The sequence below is a fragment of the Neltuma alba genome, unplaced genomic scaffold (assembly GCF_004799145.2).
Source record: "Neltuma alba isolate B1F8T4 unplaced genomic scaffold, ASM479914v2 tig00006004_pilon, whole genome shotgun sequence".
Classification (NCBI taxonomy): domain Eukaryota; kingdom Viridiplantae; phylum Streptophyta; class Magnoliopsida; order Fabales; family Fabaceae; genus Neltuma; species Neltuma alba.
The window spans coordinates 1190-27219 of record NW_021634311.1 but is presented as its reverse complement, the minus strand read 5'-3'; the positions used below and the strand labels follow the sequence as shown (position 1 = coordinate 27219).

Below are 26030 nucleotides of genomic sequence, written 5' to 3'. Positions count from 1 at the left end.
CACCACTTTCAGTCACCGATCCGCCTCCAAACCGCCTTTCCCGCCTAAAAACCGTTATACCCAACTCTCACTCTCACGTGTTTGCACGGAGAGAATTTTACGCTCCTACGCGCCTAGCACGAGGAGAACTTGAAAAAGTAAATGATTACTTGCAATTAAACTTTTGATAATTAAACCTCCTCTTCTTTCAAGAAATCTTCATAATTCTCCTTCTACAGTTTCACTGAGATTTCAAATCAACTGTGGGGTGTTTGGAGAACCCCAAAATCACTTTGTATTTTTTCTGAAATAAATTATTTCACATATTTATTGTATATATTATAAAAGTATTTTTAAAATTATGGTTTTGTTTTTATCTAAATATCCCTTCAATGAAATTAAAGTTAAATTAGTGGAATAAAACTCTTTTCTGTATTTAATGACAATATTTCTGATCAAACAATATACTTTTTTATCCTATTTATAAGACATTTTTAACATATTTTATATAGATAAAAAAATTTAAACTGTATTAACTCTTTTTTAAAATATAACAAATATTCAATTTTACCCTTATTTAATATATATACTTTTAAAAAAATTAATTATCTACATTATAATAAATAAAAGACAAAAGAATATATTCATATTAAAATATTAATGAAATGACTCATAAATAAAACCGAAGTAAATCTTTTCTCTCTAATTTATAAATAGGACCAGAAAAATATATCAACAATTAATTAAATTTTATGACAAATTAGTATTTTTAGTTGTTTTTATTAATATGTTGGAATTAATTAGAAGGTTTTTTTGTCAATCGAAAATCACAAAATTATTAATTTTTAAATATATTTCTTTGAATTTATATATAGATATACATTAAAAAAACAAAAACATCGAAAAGTTGAGTTGTTGAATTTTAATGTACCGTAACCGCTAACCACCTAAGAATTTTGACACTCGTATATGGCAGATTATAACATGTTTATTAAGCAAATGAACTCTTACCCTTAAAAAAAACTCCTGTTCTAGAAATTGTTTAAATTGAGTCTCATTGGAAGAAGTATATGGATTTATTATCAACTAAAATTATTGTATATGAAAATAGTACATACAAGTGTGTGAGCTTATCGATTTATATAACACTGCATTGAGCTATGAGACTTAACTCATAAGTAATAAGCCCTTAAGACTCAACTTTGAAAAAAAGAAAATGCATTAAAATTCTGAGAGAAATCGACCAATATGCTTAACCTGGCCACGACGGTTATAATTATAAAGTTTTCCTTTTACTGTGAATTTCACGCGAAACCAGATTCAAAAAAATTTGTCAAACAATTAATTCCAGTAAATTTCTCCCGCTTTTTTTTAAGTGAAAATTTCTTCCCATTTTTAATATAGGTCACTTCTATCTTATGTCCTCAATGGAACATGAAAAAGTAGTTAAATAAATCAAATTGTTTTATTTTTTTGGGTCAAAAAATTCATTCAAATTGTTTGTAAATGAAATAGATTTCTAAGTTTCATTTAAAAGCATAAATTTCCAAAAAATAATTAATACTCCACTTTTCAACCAACACCCTCTTTACTGTGAATCAACTCTATCAATTTACTGAGCAAGTTGAGAGAATCCTAATCCCTTTTGCTGATTCACACAAAACTGATCTAGGACTTTCTCTAACCATGTTCCACCTCATTTTGATTTTGAGTGAAGTTAGATTAAACAATGAGCCTCCTCTCTCTCTGCATGGGCCAGCCTTTCCCAAGGGAAAAAAATTTATAAAAAAAAAAAATCCCCGAAACCATTTTAGGTGAAACCTAACAGGGCTTCAATCCCCTTTTTTTCTTTTTTGGGTAATAATCCCATATTTATTTCCCTTCACAGAACATGCAAACAGAAATATAATAAACTAAAAACTATAAGAATAACTATTTTCCCTTTTCCGCCTCAAATGACCATTACAGAAAAGCAGAGCTGAATCAATTTGATTCTTGTACCATGTTTAGCTCGAGGTGGAATCTGATTCGGTGGGAGAAGAGGAACCATTGGGAGGGATCCAAGCATAAATCAGCAAGCCCAGGACCAGAATGACGGCACCTGCAATGAAGCCTGCTGGGAGAGAGGAGGCACCGCCAATGTATGGCAATGGCAGAGTGAAGATGTAGATAGATATCGGAACTGCCACACACAATAAAGTTCCATCAGTTAGGTCTTCTTCATGAACGCTTTCATAGCAGGGGAAAAAAAAAAAAAGTGAAACCTATGGCCAATTCAAATTAAGACTCATGAATAGTTGCTTTATATGCAATTTCTGTAGTTGCTATCAAGATTGAATGAGATAGGTTGGGGTGTAAAAATATCTGGGGACAAAACTCTGGCTCAGTGGCTCCCATGTCATTCTTAGTGGGTGCGTCTGTAATCAGTACACACACACACACACACACCCACCCCCTTATATAGCATATCCACCAATATCTTATACTTTATAGTAATCTTTAACATGCCTTTTTTCTCAAGATGTGTGACAAGGATCAAACTCTCGACTATTCAGATACGGGGGATCTAATACCATGCCAAAAGTCACTTTAACTTGAAACCTTAAATTTAGTGAAATCTCATGAATACGTTCATTATGTTCTATTAATGATTTCAACTATTGCCACATATGCGGAGGGCAAATTAGATGGTCGAGATCACAAAGGTATTCTAGCCAAAGAAAGTGGAAACAGAATATCATTAAGAAAGGACGGCAAGAGAAATTCCTTGCACCTATTAAAAAGTCTTTTCATGCATCTATAAATCCTGCCAAACAGTCTATCCACTTTTCATTTATTCATAATTTTTCCTTAAAGTACTTTAGATAACCTCCGATAAAGAACAAAGAATAGTTCCCAATCAAAGAATAGTTCCCAATCAGCCTAACAACTTGCCCATATTATCATTAGATTACAGTGAAAAGCTTTTTCCCTTTGGGATATACCTATACCAATTAGTTTTCGAAAGTTAAACTAAATCTTGACTGATCCAGGTTATATCAGGTCAAAACACATTGGTATAAAGCTCTCCTGCGGCAATTTTCTCCATTCGCAAGACTTAAACCAAGACCTTGCTCGAGGAAGTGTCAGACAACCTGAAACAACTGCTATTGGTATTTACAATGGAAGTTTTGGTGGAGAAATTTGCGGTCTATCAATTCAAGAGCTAGGAAAATAGATCACCAACTAGGGACATATATTCTCAATCAGTTTGCCATACAATATTCGATTATTCTAACATTCCAGAGGGTCATATACCAGGAAATAGGTTACTACTTCCATATGACTGGATCAAGCGCTGCAATTTTATATTAAAAAAACTGAAAGATCTAGTGAAAATTAATGGAACTAAATCATGGATCTTACAAAAGAGTCCTGATACAGGAGGATTAGCAATTTTTATTTTGGTAACAAGTTACTGGATTCAGAAAAGCATCATCATTCAAATTCTCTGGTTATATCTAACTCATAGAAGACAAGAAGACTGGCTTATATAGACTAACTTGGTATCCATACTCTAAACAGACTCAGTACAACGCTCCAAGCAACCAATCAAAAGATTGTTGCAAAATGTATTATTAGCTTTAAGAGATGTAGACTAATCATTGTTAATCATTTAATTAGGTCGGACCCTTTCACCAGATTACCAGGCCAGTTGGAGTAAGGCATTTTGAGTCAGTGAGGTTAAATTGAACTGAATCAGATTAAGTTTCATCATATCATTTAAGTCATCTTAAAAACAAAACCCACCTGCCATCAAATTTTACCAACTTTGTTTATAATTCCAAGCAGCTAGGTAAACAAAAAGTATAAAAAGCTTCTCTTTTGTAGTTTGTTTAGGCTACCACTGCAGGAGTATAATACGGTCTTCTATTTCCTCAGAATTCCCACGCAAAAGAATTCATTCACGTAGCGTGAGGAACAGAATTTCAATATGAATACTCAAACCGCCGATTATCCAAATGTAGAAAATATTTATTACTACTTACTCTTTTAGCTTAAGCATCTTCAACAAAAGGGGAAAAAACAAAACTATTACAATATATCACGTGCAAATCATGATTCAATTTATGGTTAGTGATATCATTTTCAGCCACATAGTCTGTCTCATTGATCATATAAACAACCTTACTGGCCATAATCGCATAGAATCCTAACGATGTATTTTTGTAAAAATTTTCAGGTTATATGCTTTTATATTCCTTAATGAGTTGCCTTTTACTGCCACACAAGAATCCAATGTGACTCTTCCTCCACATCCTTAAAACCCAAAATAGCACTTCTTGCCAACAAAAATCTCCAGAGAAAAGCATATTGCCATTACCTCGTAGAACTATTCTTTCCCCTTTTAATCTTTGTTTTAAGGGGGGAAAAGCATATCAGCAGCCAATATCCTTACCACCAGCCACCCATTCCCATAGGTTAATCATCAATACTCCAAATTCATTAAAACAAAATATTCACCAAACACCAATTATAGATCTCAAACAAAAAAAAAACAAAAACAAAAACAAAAATCAGGCCACCAATCTAAGCAGGTCTCGTTATTAAATTCTTCACAAGTATACCTCACTGAAATAAATCACATACCGCAAAGGGTGGCGGCAAGACAAGATACCACAGCCGACGAGATCTTGAGAAGATGAAGCAATGAGATATTGAAACCAATGTTAGCAATAATGAACAGCAAGGGAAGCAATGGGGCACCATCACATCCTGAAACCAGATAATGTTAGTGCAGCATGAAAAACTAATAAATTTGCATCTTTTCCATTATAAGAATCGCATAAATGATAAAAGAAAAACTTAATTCCAAAGCATCTGATCCAGGAGATAATTTTAAATTTATTTCTAGAAGTTCTACAACTGAAGCTGGAATTTCATAAGCTATTACTAACAATAAACACCCAAGTTTTAAGACCATGAAACTAGAAATGCCATCCTGACTATCCTATAACCTGTTTAAATAAACTCACATGTTCAACAATGCTAGAAATATTAACTAGACTAACAATATTTTCCATCAGTAAATTTCTAACTCTCTCCCTGGTTCGGTTATGGTTATGGTTATGGTTATGAAACTATACGGTATTGGTTCTCACACTTTGATTTTCTGCATAGCTTCACATGTAAAGAAATCTTGCCCCTTCCACTGGAGGGCATATAATGCCAAAAACAAAGGATTGTAAATTATATGCTTTTGATACCAAGCGAGACAACCAACATTTCCCTAGTGCAAAGACAATTCTGATGAGCGCCATCAAAGAGAAATGACAATATAAAAAGTTACAAATAGCTTACCTTCCGTTAATGTACCAACATTCAGAAAGCAGGCTGCCCCATCTCTAAGGTAGTTTGGTAGTTGATTGAAGGGAACACCCCATAATTTTGACAAGAAGGGCAGGAGAAGGCATAAAAACAGTGTCTGCATTAATTATACGCTTATGCAGTTAGGGGTCCTATAACGTAAATGAGGGGAATTTAAAAGATGCACACCGAATTAATTTACAACATATTGTAGGATACTCACTTGGAACACTGATCCAAAAGAACTGACAACAAACAGATCCAAGGAACGTCCCTGTTAGATAACATTAAATATTATTTAGTATATGACTGCCTTCTAAACGAAAAAAGTAAATTACAATCTCTTTATAAAATAGAAAAATATGAAATAGTTAGCAAGGTTACATAATTTGCATCAGTATGAGGGAGACCATGTTTCTTAGTGCACCAGAATTGATATTGATTAATTTAAGCAGTCAAATGCCACACGTCATAGCATTTGAAAATCGTAATTTGCAAAAATATGAGGATTAAAATACTTATCTACTGCACACACCTTCAGTTTCTGGGCCGCATCCCGAAAGATAACTTCCTAGAAATAATGAAGATGCCCCTTGTTACCATAGAGAAACAAAGTTTGAAATTAAATGCTAAAACCAACGGCTATCAAGGAAGACATCAACCTTCAGGACAGTATCTGCCGCTTGGAATAGAAATGAAAGTATCATCAAAGCACTCCAGAATATACCACCTTCCTTCAATGAATTTCCGGCACCCGAGCCACTAAAATAAGTAAAACAAAGGCAAAAGATCAGCTCGTAGAAAGAATAAACATGAAAGTCACATCGTTCATGCCAGCAACCACTGGTCTATAGTTCAGATTTAACAGTCGACAAAACAGCAACATATTAGCTGTTGCCGCATCATTGATGAAATCTAAAATGACAATTTCGTAAGTCTTTCGCTACACCTTACAATGAAATTATACCAGTCTAAGACCCTGCCTTTTCAGGCTTCATTTTGACAATGATCAAGGAATAATGTAAATTACTAGTTGAAGTCACTAAGAGGGTTTAGGAGTATAACATGCCACCAAAAAAAGAAAATTTGCTTTGTTGTTCAGCGTGAAATTCAACAGTAAAATTTTAGAGCTATCAGGAGTTTCAGAATAAAGTTTCTTCAAACTCGCATATAGAAGAAAGCAACTTTATACCTTCAAAGCAATCTGACCAAAAAATCTCTAAAATATTAAAACCATCAATAAAAATGTTCAAGAAAGTCATTCAGAATTAGTTTGCTGACATGATTGTACATATTATTCTTATCCTTTGCAAATACAAAATTCAACAGTGCCTTATCCTTCTTTATGCAGAAAAACTGAGCCAACACAATCTGACACATTTACATTCCCTGACCTTGCCACAGAAATGATTACACCAACAGCTACAAGAAAGCATCCAAGTAGTTGGTTGACTCTATATCTTCTTCCGAGAAAAATTTTAGACAGAAGAATTTGCCATACAAGAAAGCTCTGCAAGGGAAGTTGATTAAATTAATTATACACACTTTAACTTCTACATTAAATTTAAGCATGTCATGTAAAGATGAGATACTAGATGCAAAGACCCAGACTTTGGTCAAAATGAAAGTGTAAACTTTTTTCTTTGTATGAAAACAATAAATTTTATGCGTCAAAGTTTCAACTTTCGGCCAACTGAGACAGATCCTGGATTAGATCATTATGCATCCTTTCTAGTTTCTACCACAATTTTTTCAGGTCCTTTAAAACATGGAACAACCAGATCAGTCATCAAGTAGATTACATGTCCCTGTGCATGCTTTAATTATTAGGTACCTCCCTTAGAATGAGCAATCCCTTTAATTCTTAATTCAAAAAAAAAAATTCTTAATTGAATTAAAAAAAGGGAGTAGTTACATCTACTTTTCCATTTCAATTAGCTGGAGAATCGGCCGTTTCAGCTACCTATACAGCTGATCCTTCCTCTGTAAAGACAAATAATATCTTGAGCAGCTGATTCTGATTTTTCCCCTTTTCAAATAGTTATATCTTGCAAGATATCTAGTTTTTTATTTAGATGATTATCTCATAATTTTATGTAGTTTTAATTCATATGCAATATCTAGAAAATAAATAATGAGTGTCGATACAGAAACCACCTAGTTCAATCAGTTGTCAAAAACAAAGTTTCCTTCTTCTACCACAATGATTCTATTGCAGTAATAATTGGGATTAATAGTAAACCCCATAGAGGTAATAGACTACCAATGCTTCTTACCTGAGATAAAATTGGAATTGAAGCTCCAGAGAGAATTGCTGACACAACAGAGAGAAGAACACATAATTAGATGAAATTCAGACATCCTATTTTTCTTTTCCCCCTAAGGAAAAGCGAAGAACTGTACAGCTCAATGATATTAGTATCTAAATATCTATCAAAAAAGAAAGGCATGACTATCAATGATATATACCAATTGTTTATTCCCGCCAACAAATGCATCTTAAATTAGAGTTACAGGAAAATGCAGAAGTAATAAAGCAGATCATTGAATGAACTACAGCTTGCTACACTCAGAATTAAGTCAAGCTTAATTGATTCAGGACAGTTGAAATCAGCTCAATCAAAGCCCATAAAAACATTCAAAAAAAGAGAGTGAAAGTTGTATTTTACTTTTGAAGTTTTATGATGTGCAGTATCTGCTATTGCAATTCTTAAGCTGTCAGAAGATCATTATATTAACTAACTAGTCATGTTCTGACATGGGGGTTACTGTCTGAGTTTATTAACTCAAAATATAAGAATGTGCTGTAAATAGTTCTAACTTCTAAGTTGACCAACCAAGTATGATCAACCTGCGCAGACAAGATCAACTAATCAGACCCAGAAAACAAAACCTATAAGGAAAAATATCTGCATGCGGAGATGATGACAGAAGCTAGCATTACACGCAAGATAGCCCAAAATCAAAGCAGACTTCTAAAAAGATACATAATTAAAGCAAGGGTAAATGTGCATCCAGCACTCTAATCTTATTTCTCAAGTGCATCCAATATTCCAATCTTATAGTGCATCCAATACCCTAATATTATTTTCCCATTGCATCCATCACCCCAATGTTTTCCTCAGTTACATCTACCGCCCTAATCTTCGGGGTGCTGGATACACTATCAATAAAAATTGGATATTGGATGCACCATATATATTATATAAGATCAGGGTGTCCCTTTACCCTTAAAATAAAATAAACTTCCTAAAATTTGGGGTTGGGATAAGAATATTACTTCCTGCTGCCATTCCTGCGGCAGCACCTAGAGCCTCCAAGAGACCAACAGCAATAAATGGTGCTTTTGGCGTAGATAACATTTCATCAGTAACAATGCCCGCACGGTACCGAAAATACAAAATAGAGAAGTACACAACTAGGTATCTGAAACAAAGAATATCTGATTAGATTTGGTTACATTAACTCCTGTAGACGTCTACATTTTGTCATTCTCGCCGTTCCAAAAAAAAAAAAAAAAATGCAACAGCTTATTCCCCGAAGTAAAAGGATAGCATTAAAGAAATAGAAGGCATAGCAGAAAATGCAACATAATGTGGTGGAATGATCATGGAGTATATTTTCTGAATTCATAGGCGCCCCATTACAATGACATTATTGTTTCCCATCGCGGTAAATGTTTAGTTGCTGTTTAATTTAGTGGACTAAAAGGTGAACCAAGGAAGACAAAGTAGATAGCATTGCTGGGATTAGATGAACCATAGAATGCAGATACTGCAGTAGGGCCCGGCAACAAACCGTCGCTTGAACCCAGAGTCCTAGAAAATATCAATATAAAAACCGACGGTTCTAAATTGTTATCCCACAACCACGATTCAATGAATAGTGGAGAGTAAATAAATAAATAATTACGCTTTAATCCTTATTTAAATATTTTACTTACTTTTGTTATTCAAAAGTTATAACTCAATTCTAAGTGTTAGCTTCGGCTAAAAAACTATGTTTGTTAATTTAATTTATAGTTAAAATATACTTTTAGTTCTTTAACTTTACATCAGGTTTTATTTTAGTCTCTTAACTTTAAAAAGTAAATTTTTAATCCTCTAACCGATGATATTGAACTCTTAAATACTGATAAAACATTACCAAATACTATAATATTAAGTTTAATTTTTAAAACAATTATGATTGTTATAAAAAATCATCATTTAAGACTAATAACGTTAGAGTTAAAAGACTAAAAATATTTTTTAAAGTTGAAAGACTAAACTGAAACTTTGAATTAAAAGATAAAAAATATACTTTAGCCTTAATTTAATCTCTTAGAATAAAATAAACACACATAATTCGCCGCAAATGGTTAATGCGTATGGAATTACAAAATTTAAACAGTAATTATTGTTCATAATCAAAGAATGGTGGAGGGCTGCGGCAAGTACCCGACCGTGGCAAGCTGAGCAAGGAAGAAAGGATAGTGTTTGAGGGGTACCAAAGCGAGCTTATACAGCACCCTGTTTCCGACTCCCATCACCACCGTCATCACGGCGGCGAACACCACCTGAGCAGTTCGATTCACCCTTCTCCGGTCGTTTACCACCGCTACAATCCCATCACCGTCACCCCCGCCGTCCGCCGCAACATCTCCAATCGCGTACCCGCAGGGTCTCGCCTTTTCACGCTCCCTGAAGTCATCAGATCTCTCCCACCCGCCAGCTGGCCCCGACGCCTCCACCATCCAAATTCTCGAACGCCTCCGCGAAGATCGCAACACGATTCCAGAACGCTGAACTGCATAACTAAACTGAACGTCACAACCACCAGCAAGCCTCATCGACTGCAGGAGCCGGACATGACCGCTTGACGAGGCAGCACCGCCGGCAACAGCAGCCATCCTCCCGGGAAATGACGTCATAACTCCAATTTCACCGGCTACGGTGCGCAGAGAAATGGCGGCATACACGATAGCAATTAGGGACGAGCAGCGCAAGAGATTAAGGCTCACATGGAGGAATTAACCATCAGACCACTGAGAGCTTCTGATGAAGAAGTTATGGAACACAACTGGGTGCGCCAAGGCGACTCTGACAAAGCCACTTTGTAGTTTATGCTTCCGTTCGGATGGATCTGTCACGTTATAATATTATTATAATTAAAGCATATGAACGAACATGAAGAACAACAACGCAAATTGGGACTTCGCATCTGGATTTTTGATCGCCATTTTGAGTGGAGTTATTATTATTTAATAATGGTACTTGTAATAAGAGTTAATTTAACTTTCAACTTATTTTTAAATATAAAATTTTAATTCATTTTGTTTTTAATATTTTTTTAGTGTAAAGTAGTCTTTATACTAATTACACATATTAATAGTTCAATTAAATGGAAGTTTTAGCTAATAGTACCTCCGGTTCTTTATATAATACCACGTTTAACTTTTATTTTGGTTCTAAATATAATACCTTAATCTATTTTTTCTCTCATATTTATCGATTTTTTTCTAATATAGTCATTCTAATAATAGTAGTTCGAGCCAACAAATTTGATTAGCAGGAATATTCTAGGAAAAATAACTCTTATTTATTGCAAATAACTAGCTTAGCTTATTTCCTTAATCTACTCAAATTAGTTAATTAACTATTATATTTAGGACCAGAGCCCGGAGGTAATACATATTTATAAAAGTATTTTAGGAAAGACAACACCTAATTATTACAAATAACTAACTCAATAACTTTTCTTAATCTACTTAAATTAGTCAATTAGTTTTAATATTAAGGATTAATAGTTGTAATTATTGCAATATCAGCTACTTTCCCAAATATGTAGCATCTCAACTCTTTTATCTATTTTTTTGCCAAAGTAATCCTAATAATAGTTATACACGTTAAAAATTTTATCAAATTATAATTCTACTTAATGCATATGATTAACAAGAATATTTTAAAAAAGACAACACATATTTATTACAAATAAATAATTTAACTAATTTTTTTAATCTAATTAAATTATCAAACTAGCTCTTGTATTAAAAATTAATATTGTACTATATTTGTTGTTTTCTGGTTATTAAATATTACTACCTTTTATATTTAATATACGAACTAATTAATTAATTTAGATAGAGTAAAAAAATTAATTTAGTTAGTTATTTATAATAAATAGGTGTTGTCTTTTCTAAAATACTTTTGATAATAATGTGTATTGGATAGAATTATTATTTGATGAAAAATTTAATATGTGAAACTACTATAAAGACTATTTTAAAAAAATAAATAACTATAAAAATTAAATAAATCAAAATTTTATATTTAAAATCAAATTAGTTTTTATACGAAGTAACCTGCTAAGATATAAAGCCGCCTCCCACGTTACATTTATATATTGTGTTTTTGCACGGATAATAATTTTTTATATTTTAAATGTTTTTGAAAGTTTTCATAAAAACTATCATGGTCAGACCTGACTGAGCCAACAATAATTGAATTGAATCCGACTCAATGATGAAAAGATATACCTCATCATACATTTTATAATTTATAATATGGGTCGTACCCCTTTTTTTGGGTCAATAGGCCGTGCCCCTTTAGACTATAAATATTGCATAAAGTTTAAGAAAGCAATTATACATTTTATGGAGGATAATAAATTTGGCAACAACAAAAAAATAAATGTTGTAATTCAGCGTGAATTTTATATTTTATTTTCTTCTTATTTATTTCTCAAAAAAATTACTTTTCTTTTTTTTTATAAAATTATTTGCATATATATTTGTATAGGTTAAAGTATATTTTTAGTCATTTAACTTTACACAAATTTTATTTTAGTCCATTAACTTTAAAAAGTATATTTTTAATCTTTTAATCCCAAAATTATTAGTCTTAAATAATATTTTTTGTAACAATCATGGTTGTTTTGAATGTTAAACTTAATATATTAGTATTTAGTAGTATTTTATCAGTATTCAATAACTTAATATCATTATTTTTTATTCACAATTTTAGGATTAGAGGACTAAAAGTTTACTTTGTAAAGTTAAGTAACCAAAATAAAATATTATATAAAGTTAAAGGATTAAAAGTATAATTTAGCCTATTGTTATCTATAAATTCAAACACTCAACTTTATTTGAAGAAAAAAATTAGGTATCTTATACCCAACGTCTCAACCCACATAAAAACTTTTTTTTTTTGACCGGACACATAAATTTTTTAAATTTTTGTTTTTTTTGTTGTTATAACTCAAATACCCATCTTATAAAGATTCAAACTTGTAATCTCTTAAAGAAAGTCTTAGGAGGTGTTTGGTATAATATAAAAATACTTCTAAAAAGCACTTTTTCGTAAATTGAGATAAATTCCTTTACATATCTACTTCACATACCGTAAAATTACTTTTAAAATTATGGTTTAATTTTTATCCAAATATATTTTTTTAAAAAGAACTTTAGCACCAACTGGGCTATAAGGCCCCGACATTAGGATATTAATCTTGTACCTCTATTTACATTTTAATATCCACTTGTCAACTAACTAAACTAGACTCATTTTAAATTTTCAAAAAGTTGGAATTATAATTTTTTTTATGATGTAAATAGTAGGCAAATTTTCATATAAAACCATCTAAAATAGGAAAAATCCTAAATTACATTGACAAATTCAACAAATCTGTAATTTGTCCATAAATCCAATTTGGGATTTATAAAAGTGTATTATTATCATTGTCTTTATCCTCATCCTCCAGTTCATTATCATTTGGGGCCACTGGTTAAAAAACTTGCCACGTCAGCCAAACAGCAAAGTTTTGGCATTCGTTGGAACTTGTTTGATAATTTTATCTCTGTAATATGGTTATTTGCCATCCTTAATTTGATTGTTTAATTAATCCTATGTTTAAAGTTACTTTAAAATATTTATTCGAATAATAAATTTATGTATCGGCAAAAAAAAAACTCTACATTGGTTGAATGGCTCAAATTAATTCAAAATAAATCATTTTAGTCAAGAGAGATTTATAATTAAGTTCTAAAAGGAGAAGATGATTCCAAGTTGAAGTTGTCCTCTCTTAATTAGCACAATTATTCATTGAATAGAGGCAAAACTACACAGCCATCATTCAACTTGAAATCAAATTCAATTTTCGTCTTCTTTTTTATATGTACAACTATGTTCCTATTAGAAGCTATTCTGTTCAAGTTATTATTGAACACTAAATATAAACACATTTTTCAACAAGAATTTAAATCTTGATATGTTACGTTGTGAGAAATTAGCTCCTTCTAATTTGTATTTCCACAAAGAAATAAATAAGAGTTAATATAATTTTGGATTCCTCAAATTTACCTTAATTTTAATTTTGATCTGTTATAGGTCTTGGTCTTTCAAGTTTTTTTCTTTTAGAATATTAATTTCTATAATTTAATAAAAATTTGGATCATTTTGTTTATTAAGAAACCAAAATCAAAATAAAAAATTTTAAATGACAAAAAATTATATTAATTTAATAAACGACAAGCTTGTGGCCATGTTTTATGTTTGCTAATCAGCCCATGATACTTGCTTCCCCAACACCAACAACACCCCCCCCCCCAAGAAAAAAAAAAAAAAAGCAAAACAAACAAAAAGTTAAAAAAGGGGGATTTGCATGGGAGATGCAGCGATCTGTGGCGTCTCATATTGGAAGCTGGAATGGCATATGATTCAGGGAATCTAATCTTAGATAACCACCAGCATTATTCATTTTGTTATTTTTTAAATTTCTTTTTCTTTTCGGGAAATCACAATGAGAGATTCTGAGAAGAAAGTATAGTTTAAAAATATTATAATTACAAGTGCGCATCATAAATTGTTGTCATTTTTCACGCTGAAATTTGTCATTTACTTATGATGAGATTTTTTTTAGCAGTTATATTCCTTCCCTAAAATTATATAATAAATTTTCTTTTATTTTTTGCTATTAGAAGTTAATCCTATTTATTTCATAATATGTTTTGTCTATAATTTATATAGAGTTGTTATAGGTGCCCATAATGAAAATGGAAGGAAGTATTAAATTAATATTAAATAAATTAAATCCACAAAGCAGATCATTTTGCAAATGAATTGCAATACTACTCCTTCGATCCTTAATATAGAATCTAATTATTGACTTAACGTTGGTTCTAAATATAAGATCTATTTATCACATTTATCAGTTTTTTTCAAATTACCTCTATTGGTACTTTCTTAATCATAATCAAGTAGGAAGAAAGGGGAAGATATTAAAAAAGATAATTATGGTATTATATCACATTTTTTATAATTAATTAACTTACCTAACTTTTTTAATCTAATCAAATTAATTAAATAGGCCTTATATTAAGAATAGAAGGAGTTTAATCTAACAACTAACCTTTAACTAACAATAACGATAGAAAACATTGACGAGACGATAGCCAAGACAAGTAACCCACCCTGCAAGGCCATTTTCAGTGAAGTCATTGTTAAATAATAGAATATTCTTATGTAATTAAATATCATTGTCCAAAACTTTATAAAAAAATGACATAAAAAGAAGTTAAAAATTATAATATTTTAATTTAGGTATCTAAAGGGTTAAAATTTTATGTGAGAAAGTAGTTTCTGATCTACTATTTTGTAAATATAGTCAAATGACTAAAATATCTTTGTATCAGATTTTTTTTCAAAAAAAAAAATCAAACATGTTATCTCTAGTACATTTTTTGTTATTCATTGTTCAATTCTTGTGTTACCAATTCACAACTTATTAATAAATAACTTCATTATCATTTACTGTTTAACACCTATCATTATCAGTTCATAACTTTCTAGTAAATTTTTTATACAAGGATATTTTTTTCATTTAATTACATTTACAAAATACTAGATCAAATATTACTTTCTTCTTTGTAATTAGTGCTTAAATTGAAATATCGTAATTTTTAACTTTTTTTGGTGTCGTTTTCTCAACTTTATATGAAATAATAACAGGAAAAATAATAATAATGAATTGGCGGGTGGCTTGTTGTTGAAGGAACCTTTTTCGCCACTGTGCTTTTGTATATTTTCATTTTTTCCAGGAAAATTTATCATAGGGATTCTAAATTAAAGAAAAATAATTGCAAAATATTTTAATTGTTAAAATTATTTTAAAACACGACAGCATCAAGTTTTTTTATTCTTAAGTGCTTATACTTCCAAATTATTTCTATTAAAAATATAGTCACAAGACACACATTTTTGTTACAGTAGTAATTTTCCCCTCTTCTTGTTGTTATCTCAGGCTTTGTTTGGTTCAACAGAGGGAAGAGGAGTGGAGGTTAATTAAAGGAAGGGGAGGAGAGGGGAAAGGATGTCATAGTTTTGTTTGGTTGGAGGGAAGAGGAAGAGAGGAGAGATTTCTTGTCTGGTTCATTAGAGGAGGGGAGGAAAAATAATTATAAATTGACAAATATGCCTTTATTTCTATATTTAGACTAATTTATTTTTTATTACAATATTTATATCAAAATTATTATTTTTTAATTTATCAATTTTAAAAAAAACCAATTACCTCACTTACATGTAATGAAAAAAATGATAAAACTAAAAAAAAATTATAACACGCACGTTATGATATGTATATATTAATATATATATATATATGTATGTATGTTATCTGAGATTATAATATACACACGCTATCATATATAATTATAATACACACATATTATGATATGCATATATTAATATATATGATATATATATTATATAATTATAATATTATATTATTATTATCAAATATTATTAGTGGCTAAAAAGAGAAAGAAGTGAAATTTTTTTGGGATAATTAATCTCCAGGTCCTTATAATTTCATCTGATTTTTAATTAAGTCCTTATAAAACTTTTTCTTTTTATCAGATCTTTTTACTTTCGTGTGTTTTTAATTAGGTCCTTCTTTTTTTTTCTTTTTATCAGGTCCTTATAGTTTCACTTATTTTTAATTAGGTGTTTTTTAATTTTTGAAAAATTATTTATTAACTTTATTCTTTAAAATTAATTTCATTTTTAAATTAAAAATTATAGAATTGGAAAAAATAATTAATATAATCATTTAGTAATTAAATATATCAGAATAATAATTACACTTAAATATAAATTATTTATAATCACATTTTAATTTTAGATAAATTTATTATTATAATTTGAATTTTATAATTATAAAAATTTGAATTGAAAATAAATAATATATTTGTTTAACTGAAAATTTAAAAGAATATTAACATAAGATTGTTAAAATAATTTATTATTTTTAAAATGTTATTATTTGTAAAATAAAGAATAAAAACTAGAAGGAGCTAATTAAAAACAAAGTAAAACAATAAGGACCTGATAAAAAGAAAAAAAATTATAAGGACTTGATTAAAAATATATGAAAGTATAAGGATCTGATAAAAAGAAAAAAAATTATAGGGACTTGATTAAAAACCAGTTAAAACTATAAGGACTTATATATTAATTATCCCAATTTTTTTTAATAAGATGGACAAACTTGGAATATTGAAAAGTTAGTGTGAGTGCTTTGGTCAACATTAGACATAATATTTCTCTCCCCTCCAAAAAAACCTCAAATTTGGAGGAAAGCATCAGGAGGGGAGGGGAGTACTAAAAGACAAATTTCTTCTCTCCCCTCCTCTCTATTTTTCCCAACCAAACACAGTTATGCCCTCCCCTCTCCTCCCCTTCCCTCAACAGCCCTCCAAGACTCCAACCAAACAAAGCCTTAGGATATCTGATAAAATATATTGTTTATAATGATAATAATTTAATGTCAAAATTTTCTTCCGAGGAGAACTGGTCAAGAGACAAACACATTGTTACTTTAAAAAAAACTGATATTATTTTTCTTGCTATATTAATAAATCAGCAAAAGATTTTTTTCTTCGAAAAATAATTGTTTTTTATTAGATATCATTGATTAATCTAAATGCAGAAATTATCAAACCTAAATAAACGAGAAGTGGGGACCGGGGAGAAATCATATTATTTGGTCCATTGATTTTGCCTTTTCTGCTTTTCTATATAAATTCTTCTTTGAACGTCCCCCCGCACTTGTGAATGTTCTATTGACTTTTTTTTTTAAAAAAAAATGAATATTCTATTGATGAACCACTTAATGACTCATGCGTTTCTCTTTTAGTCATTCATAAAAGCTAGTATGGAATATGCTCTTGCTATTACTTTAATTTTCCCCCACTCAAACATTTTTTAATGATGTTTTTGTAATTGTTTTCCACCAAGAATGGTGTTTTTGTAAATTGAATCAATATGACTCGAGTTGTCGATGCAACAAGAATATTTTGGACTTGTAAATTAAATTTAAAGAAGTGAGTGATAACTTTGAGAAATGGCAATAATAAGTTTAGAGTAAATATGCAATTGTACCTCTAATCTTATTTTTAGATGTAGCAAGTATCCTAATTTTCTTAGTAGTAACATTTTATTCATATTTTTTTTGTGTAATTATATTCATAAATATTTTTTGATGCAATTTTACTTTTAAGTTAATTTCTCAATACGCCAAAATAAAATAATCATAAGTAAAATTGTATAAAAAAATTATAGGTGAAGTCGCACTACTAAAAAAGATCATGATGTTAAGCATACTTGAAAAATAAGATAATGAGTAAAATTGTATGTTTACCCATCATTTTAAAAGTATTGATAGGCTCAGTATGTTCAAATAATTTAACGTTTAGGAGGGCTGAGTAGCACATTGTTCTTATAAAACTTTGGTACTAACAACTAGAGTGAATTATTAATTTTATATCCTGGTAAATAAAAAAAGAACTGATGATTGAAATAATAAGTGATCTCACTCTTATAAGAAAAAGACAAGTTTGAATTTTAAGAAGCGAACTTATTTTGAGGGTTTTAACATCAACACTCCCGGTTCAGCAAAAATTAGCCTCAAGTGCAAAGCCTAAATTAAAATATATAAAAAAGAATGTGACTTTATATTTTCACTTAATAAGACAAAGATACAGTAGGAGTAAAGATCAGATGAGAATAAAATCTAAGCTATGATAAGAAAGCAAACCTCGGCTTTAGTATAGTGGTATTTTTTTTTTATGTTGAGTGGTGATTCAAATTATTAATGTGGCCTTAACTGCTTTTAACATGTCATGTCTTGTTTTATCGCAACTAGGGCTATATTTTTTTCATTCAGATAAAGTGGTCATTTTACCGGACTTAACTAAGCACAAGCTCAAAGTGACTATGGCGAGTTAGGAAGTAGCATATTTCTTTGCAAATCAAGTTATCATTCTAAATCAAACTACTACAAAATAAATCTTATATTTAAGATCAGCAGAACATAAGAGCTATTACTTAATTAATTTGTATAAATTAAAAAATTAGTTAAATTAATTTTTTATAATAAATATGAGTTGATTTCTTGCTAAAGTACTTTTTTTAATATGAATGCAATACACAAGAAGATAAACAGCAACAATATGCATAAAAGAATATAGTACAAAATTCAGATAACTAAATTGGAGACATTTAATTAAAAAATTAGTTAAGTTATTGATTTTTCTTAAAAAAAATAATTTGGATGTCCTTATAATTTTACTCAATTTTAAATTAAGTTCTTAGACATTTTTTCCTTTTCATTGGGTCCCTTAAGTATTTTAATTAATCTTATTAGTCCTGCTGTTAAACAGGAGTAGACAGAGTTAAAATTCCGTTAGTCAGCGCATATGTGGATTGACAACTTGAAGTTTGACTTGAGCTCTAATACCTTCTCTAGGCTTTTTACGCCAGAATATTACAAACAGTAAAAATATATATATCAAAATAGTACGGTTTTAAAAGTATTAACTAATATGCTGTATTAAAAATCGTTCTTGACAAAAACGATTTTTAAATTATACACAAGTCGTTCTTGCCGAGAACGATTTGTATATTATTTGATAAGTCAAAAGTGTAATATGCCAAAAATGATTTTATTTTTTTATTATTCTTTTCCTATGTGAGAATCTTTCTGTCATTTTCTTTCCAATGCTCACTTCTCTCACTTGTCAACACAATTCTTTCTTTCCATGTAAACTCGTGAGGCCACAGCAATTTGCATACTTTTATATATTTATATATTCAATTTTTGTTTTCTGCTTCATCTCCTTTCATCTCGGTGCTCTTTCGGTGGTTCAATTGCTCCATTTTCATTGTTCTCTTGCTCTGTTATTTTTTAAGTATTGCTTCTAAACACTTGACAAGCTCTTTTACTGCTGCTGTGGATATGTTGCTTCTCTTCTATTGTTTTTTTTTAATTTGCAGCTGTGATATAGAATTTGATTTTTCATCCATACTATCCTTGATAAGCTAGTATTTCATGAATAATTTTCATGAGGTGAGTGGTGGGTTCAATAATCTAAAATATTTGTACTCTTTCTAAGCTATGTGTCTCTTATTTTGACGGTAAAACTATCGTCTGTTATATTGTTTTAAAATGTTAAGATTTTGATATAAGTTCTAATCTTTTTTTAGTATATGATTATTATTTACTTCTCCAGGAGTTTAAATTTGGTAAGATAAAACTGAAAAATAATTATATATACACCTAAATATCAAATCTGTGGCATATATTAAGTTGGTTAAAAAAAGAAAGAAAGAAAGAAAGTATTCTGCCTACTTCAAATGAACTATTGCTTTCATATAATTTTTAGGTGAAAATAAGGTGTAAGTTATGAAAAATTGAAATGAATGAAAAGCACTCATAATTTCTTTTTTTCATTTTGCCTTTACCCTGCTATTTTTTATGTTGCATTTTTGAATCAGTGATGATGTGTCATGATGTTAGTGTTTTGAATCAAGAGTAAAATACTCTGACTATCTTTTTAGTTGGCATCAATTACATAGACCTACTCTCTATTTTAAAAATATACAGTTTGGTACAATTAGTTAACACCGTTAGGAATATTCTAAAATATTTATTACTTTTCATTTTGAATTAATATACATATTACACTCATTTCACAATTAATTTTAATATTATTATGTAATTATCAACACTTTTCTTCTATTATTTAGTTATGATTTTTCATTCAAATGATTGATAAATCATTATACTAATAATTTCATTTTCATTTATTAGGAGAGAATGTGACAAGTCGTTTGACAGGAGATGAAGTTTTGAAATTGTTCACCAAAAGAACAATTTTCAGTCGCTTCATGCACATTGATGACTGATTCTGAAAAAATCGTTCACCAGAATAACGATTTTGAAAATTATTCACCTAAAAAATGGATTTAAGTGTAGCATATTGATAAATATTTTTAAAATTGTAATATTTTTATACATATTTTTACTGTTTGTAGCATACTGGTAAAAAATACCCTTCTTTACGACATGTTGTTATAGGAGTGTTTGGATGGAAACCAAAATAATAGTTTTAGAAATACTTTTACAGTATGTGAAATAAATATGTAGAAGAATTTATTTCGTTTTACAAAAAAAAATACTTTTTAAAAATATTTTTTGAGTTGGCCAAACACCCTATTATGTGGTTTAAATATGCATGGGAAAAAGACAAAAAAATGCAACTTTAACTTCAGAATCCCCAAAACGTCCGCCCAATTCAAGAAATCCCATTTTGGTACCATGAGACCAAATTGGGATTATTATGTGAAACAAAAAGACCAAATTGCCCTTCATTTTAAATATTATTTTTAAAATATCACAGCCCCTACTGGCTAGCCGGTCATCAGACCTCCAACGGCGGCGGTCACCGGAGTTCCGGCGACCAGCCGACAATTGGTCACCGGAGCTCCGTCGGTCAGAAAATTTTTTTTTGAAAATTTTTACAACTTCAATATAACGGTTAAAACCTTTTGTAATGCTATTAACAACTTCAGTATAGCAATTAACAACAGCTTTTTTGGGAAATTCAACAAACTCCGGCGACCGGAAACAATTTTTTTGAAAATTTTTACAACTTCAATATAATCGTTAACAACTTTTGTAACGCCATTAACAATTTCAATATAGTAATTAACAACAGGTTTTCTGAGAAATTCAACAAACTCCGGCGACCGGAAACAATTTTTTTGAAATTTTTTACAACTTCAATATAACGGTTAACAACTTTTGTAATGCTATTAACAACTTCAGTATAGCAATTAACAACAGTTTTTCTGGGAAATTCAACAAACTCCGACGACCGAAAACAATTTTTTTGAAAATTTTTACAACTTCAGTATAACGGTTAACAATTTTTGTAACCCTATTAACAACTTCAGTATAGCGGTTAACAACAGGTTTTTGAGTTTGTTAAAGGCATTACTGAAGTTATAAAAATGCCATTTTTTGAATTTTTTGAAAAACTTGTTAACTACTATATCAAAGTTGTTAATCGTTATACTGAAGTTGAAAATTTTTACAACTTCAGTATAACGGTTAACAACTTTTATAATGCTATTAACAATTTCAACATAGCAATTAACAACAAGTTTTCTGGGAAATTCAACAAGCTCCGATGACTGGAAATAATTTTTTTTGAAAATTTTTACAACTTCAGTATAACGATTAACAACTTTTGTAAAGCTATTAACAACTTTAGTATATCAGTTAACAACAGATTTTTTTGAAAAATTATATAACTCAAAAACCTGTTATTAACCGCTATACTGAAGTTGTTAATAGGGTTACAAAAGTTATTAATCGTTATACTGAAGTTGTAAAATTTTTTTAAAAAATTGTTTCCGGTCGCCGGAGTTTGTTGAATTTTCTAGAAAAACTGTTGTTAATTGCTATACTGAAGTTGTTAATAGCACTACAAAAGTTGTTAACGGTTATATTGAAGTTGTAAAAATTTTCAAAAAAATTGTTTCCGGTTGCCGGAGTTTGTTGAATTTCCCAGAAAAGCTGTTGTTAATTGTTATACTGAAGTTGTTAATAGCATTACAAAAGTTCTTAACCGTTATATTGAAGTTGTAAAAATTTTCAAAAAAAAATTCCGACCGACGGAGCTCCGGTGACCGGCCGGCCAATAAGGACTGTGATATTTTAAAAATAATATTTAAAATGAAGGGCAATTTGGTCTTTTCCTTTCACATAATAATTCCAATTTGGTCTCATGGTACCAAAATGGGATTTCTTGAATTGAACGGACGTTTTGGGGATTCTGAAGTTAAAGTTGCATTTTTCTGTCTTTTTCCCAATATGCATCTTACCCTATAGAGGCTAAAAGGCATTGGATGCTTAATTCTAGTTTTTTAATCTCACGCTGTACAATCGAATCCCTGAACAGAAGCATTTAAAAAAAAAAAAAAAAGAAGGAAAGAAAGAATCCATGAACAGAAGCGGACAAGGGAGAAGCGAAGCTAAGTGTGTTTAGATAAGTACGAAGTAGTAATACAATTATACAAAGGAATTTATTGCGATTTATTAAGAAAAATATATTTTTTAAAAATTTTAATTATCCAAATACCCTAAGGTGCTTATGTGGCAATTTTAACGAGTCGAATTCTGACTGTGAATCCGTGTATGTCAAAAAACACCCAATTAAAAATCAAACAAAACGATAAAGATATCCAAATTAATTTTTTTGAAATTATTCTCCTTAATTATATATATTAAAACTGCTTTTTATGAGAACTTTTATAATTAATAGGGATGAGGGATCTTTTTGAAGAAATCCTAAATTTAAAAAATAAAATGAATTGAGATTTTATTATATTTAAAATTAAATTTAGTACTCAACAAAGCTACCTAATATATAAATAACCAAGAAACATAAATTATCTGACAAAAATATATTCACGTATCAGATTATTAATCTAACCAGAAAATAATAAAAGTAGTTTATTTTCAAAATTTCACAGACTAATAAAAGCATAAAACCCGCCAAGTTGTAGGGCACTAAGAAAAAACAAAAGAACTTTCCGGGAACTGAAGACCTTCAACTTCAAGGCACTTCACTCAACCAAAAAAAAAACAAAAAGACCTTCAAGACACGGTGTCGTCCTCTTTCTTCACGTCTTCGGTTCACTTTCCGCGAAAGTCACCAACCAAGACGCGAGCGCGATTTCGACGTTCGATGATATATTGCCCCAAATTCTTTTTGCTCTTGTCTGTATCAAATTATCAATCATCCGAGTTTGATCTCGCGCACAATGACCTGCATTCTGATCCCTATCGCTGCCAAGATCGCCGAATATCCGGTCCATCCGATCCTTCGTCAGTTTGGTTACCTCTTCCGGTTCAGCAGAAATGTCAGCAATCTCAGTGAACAAGCAGAGAGGCTCAAAACTCTGCAGCTTCACGTGAATCAACAAGTTCAAAGAGCCATAAGTAGGGGAGATCTCATCGAACCCCAAGTTCATCGGTGGCTCTCGAGTGTGGGGCAGATCGTCAAACAAGTTGAGAAGATTGAAGAACAGAGCAAAACTAGCAGAAGCTGCTTCGGTGGATTTTGCCCTAATTGTGTTACTCGCTACTGTATCAGTAGAAAATCGACGAAGAAGATGAAATCCATTGCCGAGTTTCAAGAACAAGCCGGGAATTTCGATCGGATTTCTCGCCCGGCTCCTCTTCCAGGCATAGAGTACTCATCCTCCAGAAATTTCATTGCCTTTGACTCGAGAATCGAAGCTACAGATCAAGTTCTAAAAGCCCTGGAGGAAGATGAGTGTAATGCGGTTGTTCTTCACGGAAACAGAGGGATTGGGAAGACAGAATTGGCCAAAGAAGTGGGAAGAAGAGCCAAGGAGATGAACTTGTTTGATGAGGTCGTCATGGCTGTTGTTGATCCTAAGCCCGGCAGCACCCGTGACGTTAGGGATATCCAAAACCAGATTGCAGACATGTTAGGCCTGAAAATTCGAGAAGAGAGTGATTCTGGAAGAGCTCGCCGTCTGTGTTTGAGACTGAAGAATGAGAAGAAGACACTGATAATCTTTGATGATGTGAGAGAGAGGCTTGATTTGGAAGCCATAGGGATCCCCTCAGGATGCAAGATAATGATAGCTACAGAGAAGGAAAACGTGTGGAGAGCAATGGAAGATGAAGGAGCGAAGAAGGTAGAGATTAAGGCTCTATCTGAAGAAGAATCATGGAGTTTGTTTAGACGTGTGACAGGTGAGATTGTTGATAATGATCCTACTTTCAAGGTTGTTGCAGAGGACATTGTTGGAAAGTGCAGGGGATTGCCTTTGATGATTGTAAGTGTCGGAAAGAGGGTGAAGCACAGGAAGATTGAGGGATGGAAGGATGCAAGTAGGATAATTGGAAGACTTGAAACCAAAACTGGAAATTTAGATGAGCTTCTAAACACTTATATTTGATTTTCTTTTTGGGAGAGTGTTCGAAAGAATAATCACTTCATTTCATTTATTTTGAGCGTACACACATTCTCAATTTAAATCCCAAGAGAGTCACACCCCAAGATTTTCTATTATATTATTGACCTAGTAGATTAAAGAAGGTAAATGAATTAATTAATTTAATAAATATGACATGACTTTTTTAAAATTCTATGTATTACCCATAAGAAGTTGAAATATAGTTTAAACAAGCACATAAACATTTTGTAATTGAACAAACAATTGCATAAGTTCTTAACCATTCTGGTTGAAGAGGCTATGGCAGCCCAAGCATGAAACTATGTTCACATAATCATTATGTATGCTAACTCTCATCAACTCAAAAGAAAAGAAAACAAAACATATATCAATAAATTGTTTCACATGCGTTAATCAGGCAAGAAAGTAGATCAGATATGGGCCACATCAGCGATAAGCATTGCCAAGCAAGACCAAGCAGTAAAGAAGCGGCCAGAAAATGTACTAGTTACTGGCGTCTGGCAACAGTCCTTAATTCCCTACTCACCTCATACAGTTCATTTGCACGGGAGAGAATGAGAATGGGGGAACTTCAATAATTTGCCCCCTTCACTTTTCTGACTAAACAGTTCTTTTAGCCCAGCAGCCTTTGATATATAGTTCATATCTTTACTATAAAAAATAGTTCATTAATTTGAACAAATTAAGAAAATTTGTTAAGTTAATTATTTATAATAAATAAGTGTTGTCTTTCTTACAATACCCTTGCTAATCATATGTATTAGCTAGAATTACCATATAATGAAATCTTTAATATATGCAGCTACTACAAAGATTATTTTGAAAAAATAGATAAATATGAGAGACAAAATAGATTGGGATTTTTTATTTAGAACAAAATTGAAAATTAAAATAGTTCTTATATTAAGAATCAAAGATAGCACAAAATATCTAGTTGGGGAAGCTCTCGAGCTATTGATGCAAGAAAGAATAGTCTTTTCAATTTGTTACACCCTCCTTTGTTTGGGAATTCTAAAAAGTATTTTAAAAAAAAGATATTTTTAAATAAATCAAGACAAAACTACTCTCACATATTTATTTTAGAATTCTTAAAATTTCTTGTGAAAAGCTAATCAAAATACCCTCTTAGTTCTCTTATCTTCTAGAAACAAAGGGACAAAAATATACCTTTAAGCTTTTAACTTTGCATTGAATTTCAATTGTTTGATATGCTTCCCTCCAACTATACATTGCAGGCGAGTCTAAAGAATAAGCTGCATTAATTATCATGTGCAAAGTCTGATCCATCATCACCTTAAACAACATGGGGGGAAATTTTCTCACTGATCCATTACCACGTATGATCATAAAAGGAGCACAGGGACG

The 26030-nt window shown here is 30.7% G+C and overlaps 2 protein-coding genes across 2 annotated transcripts; one reads left to right on the top strand and one right to left on the bottom strand.

Annotated features, from left to right (window-relative positions):
• Window positions 1–1970: 1970 nt before the first annotated feature.
• On the bottom strand, window positions 1971–10483 carry LOC114749264 (protein CLT1, chloroplastic). The gene is made up of 10 exons (XM_028937761.1): window positions 9765–10483; window positions 8606–8751; window positions 7602–7639; window positions 6720–6835; window positions 5988–6087; window positions 5861–5896; window positions 5549–5599; window positions 5320–5443; window positions 4609–4734; window positions 1971–2161 (listed from the first exon to the last, which is right to left on the bottom strand). The coding sequence occupies exons 1-10, from the start codon at window positions 10235–10237 to the stop codon at window positions 1986–1988; spliced, it is 1386 nt and encodes a 461-aa protein (XP_028793594.1). The 5' UTR covers window positions 10238–10483; the 3' UTR covers window positions 1971–1985.
• Window positions 10484–23477: 12994 nt separating this feature from the next.
• LOC114749268 (probable disease resistance protein At1g61190) lies at window positions 23478–24647 on the top strand. Its single transcript, XM_028937766.1, has one exon. It carries the CDS (start codon window positions 23478–23480, stop codon window positions 24645–24647), a length of 1170 nt encoding a protein of 389 aa, XP_028793599.1.
• The last annotated feature ends 1383 nt before the right edge of the window (window positions 24648–26030 follow it).

Excerpts from the sequence above, each read along its gene's own strand:
- LOC114749264 (XM_028937761.1), bottom strand. The coding sequence starts at position 10,237 with ATGACGTCATTTCCCGGGAGGATGGCTGCTGTTGCCGGCGGTGCTGCC. Across the intron at positions 6,836-7,601 it reads CAATTCCAATTTTATCTCAG|AGCTTTCTTGTATGGCAAAT; the intron begins GTAAGAAGCATT and ends CTTCCCTTGCAG. Across the intron at positions 6,088-6,719 it reads GTAATCATTTCTGTGGCAAG|TGGCTCGGGTGCCGGAAATT; the intron begins GTCAGGGAATGT and ends TACTTATTTTAG.
- LOC114749268 (XM_028937766.1), top strand. The coding sequence starts at position 23,478 with ATGACCTGCATTCTGATCCCTATCGCTGCCAAGATCGCCGAATATCCG.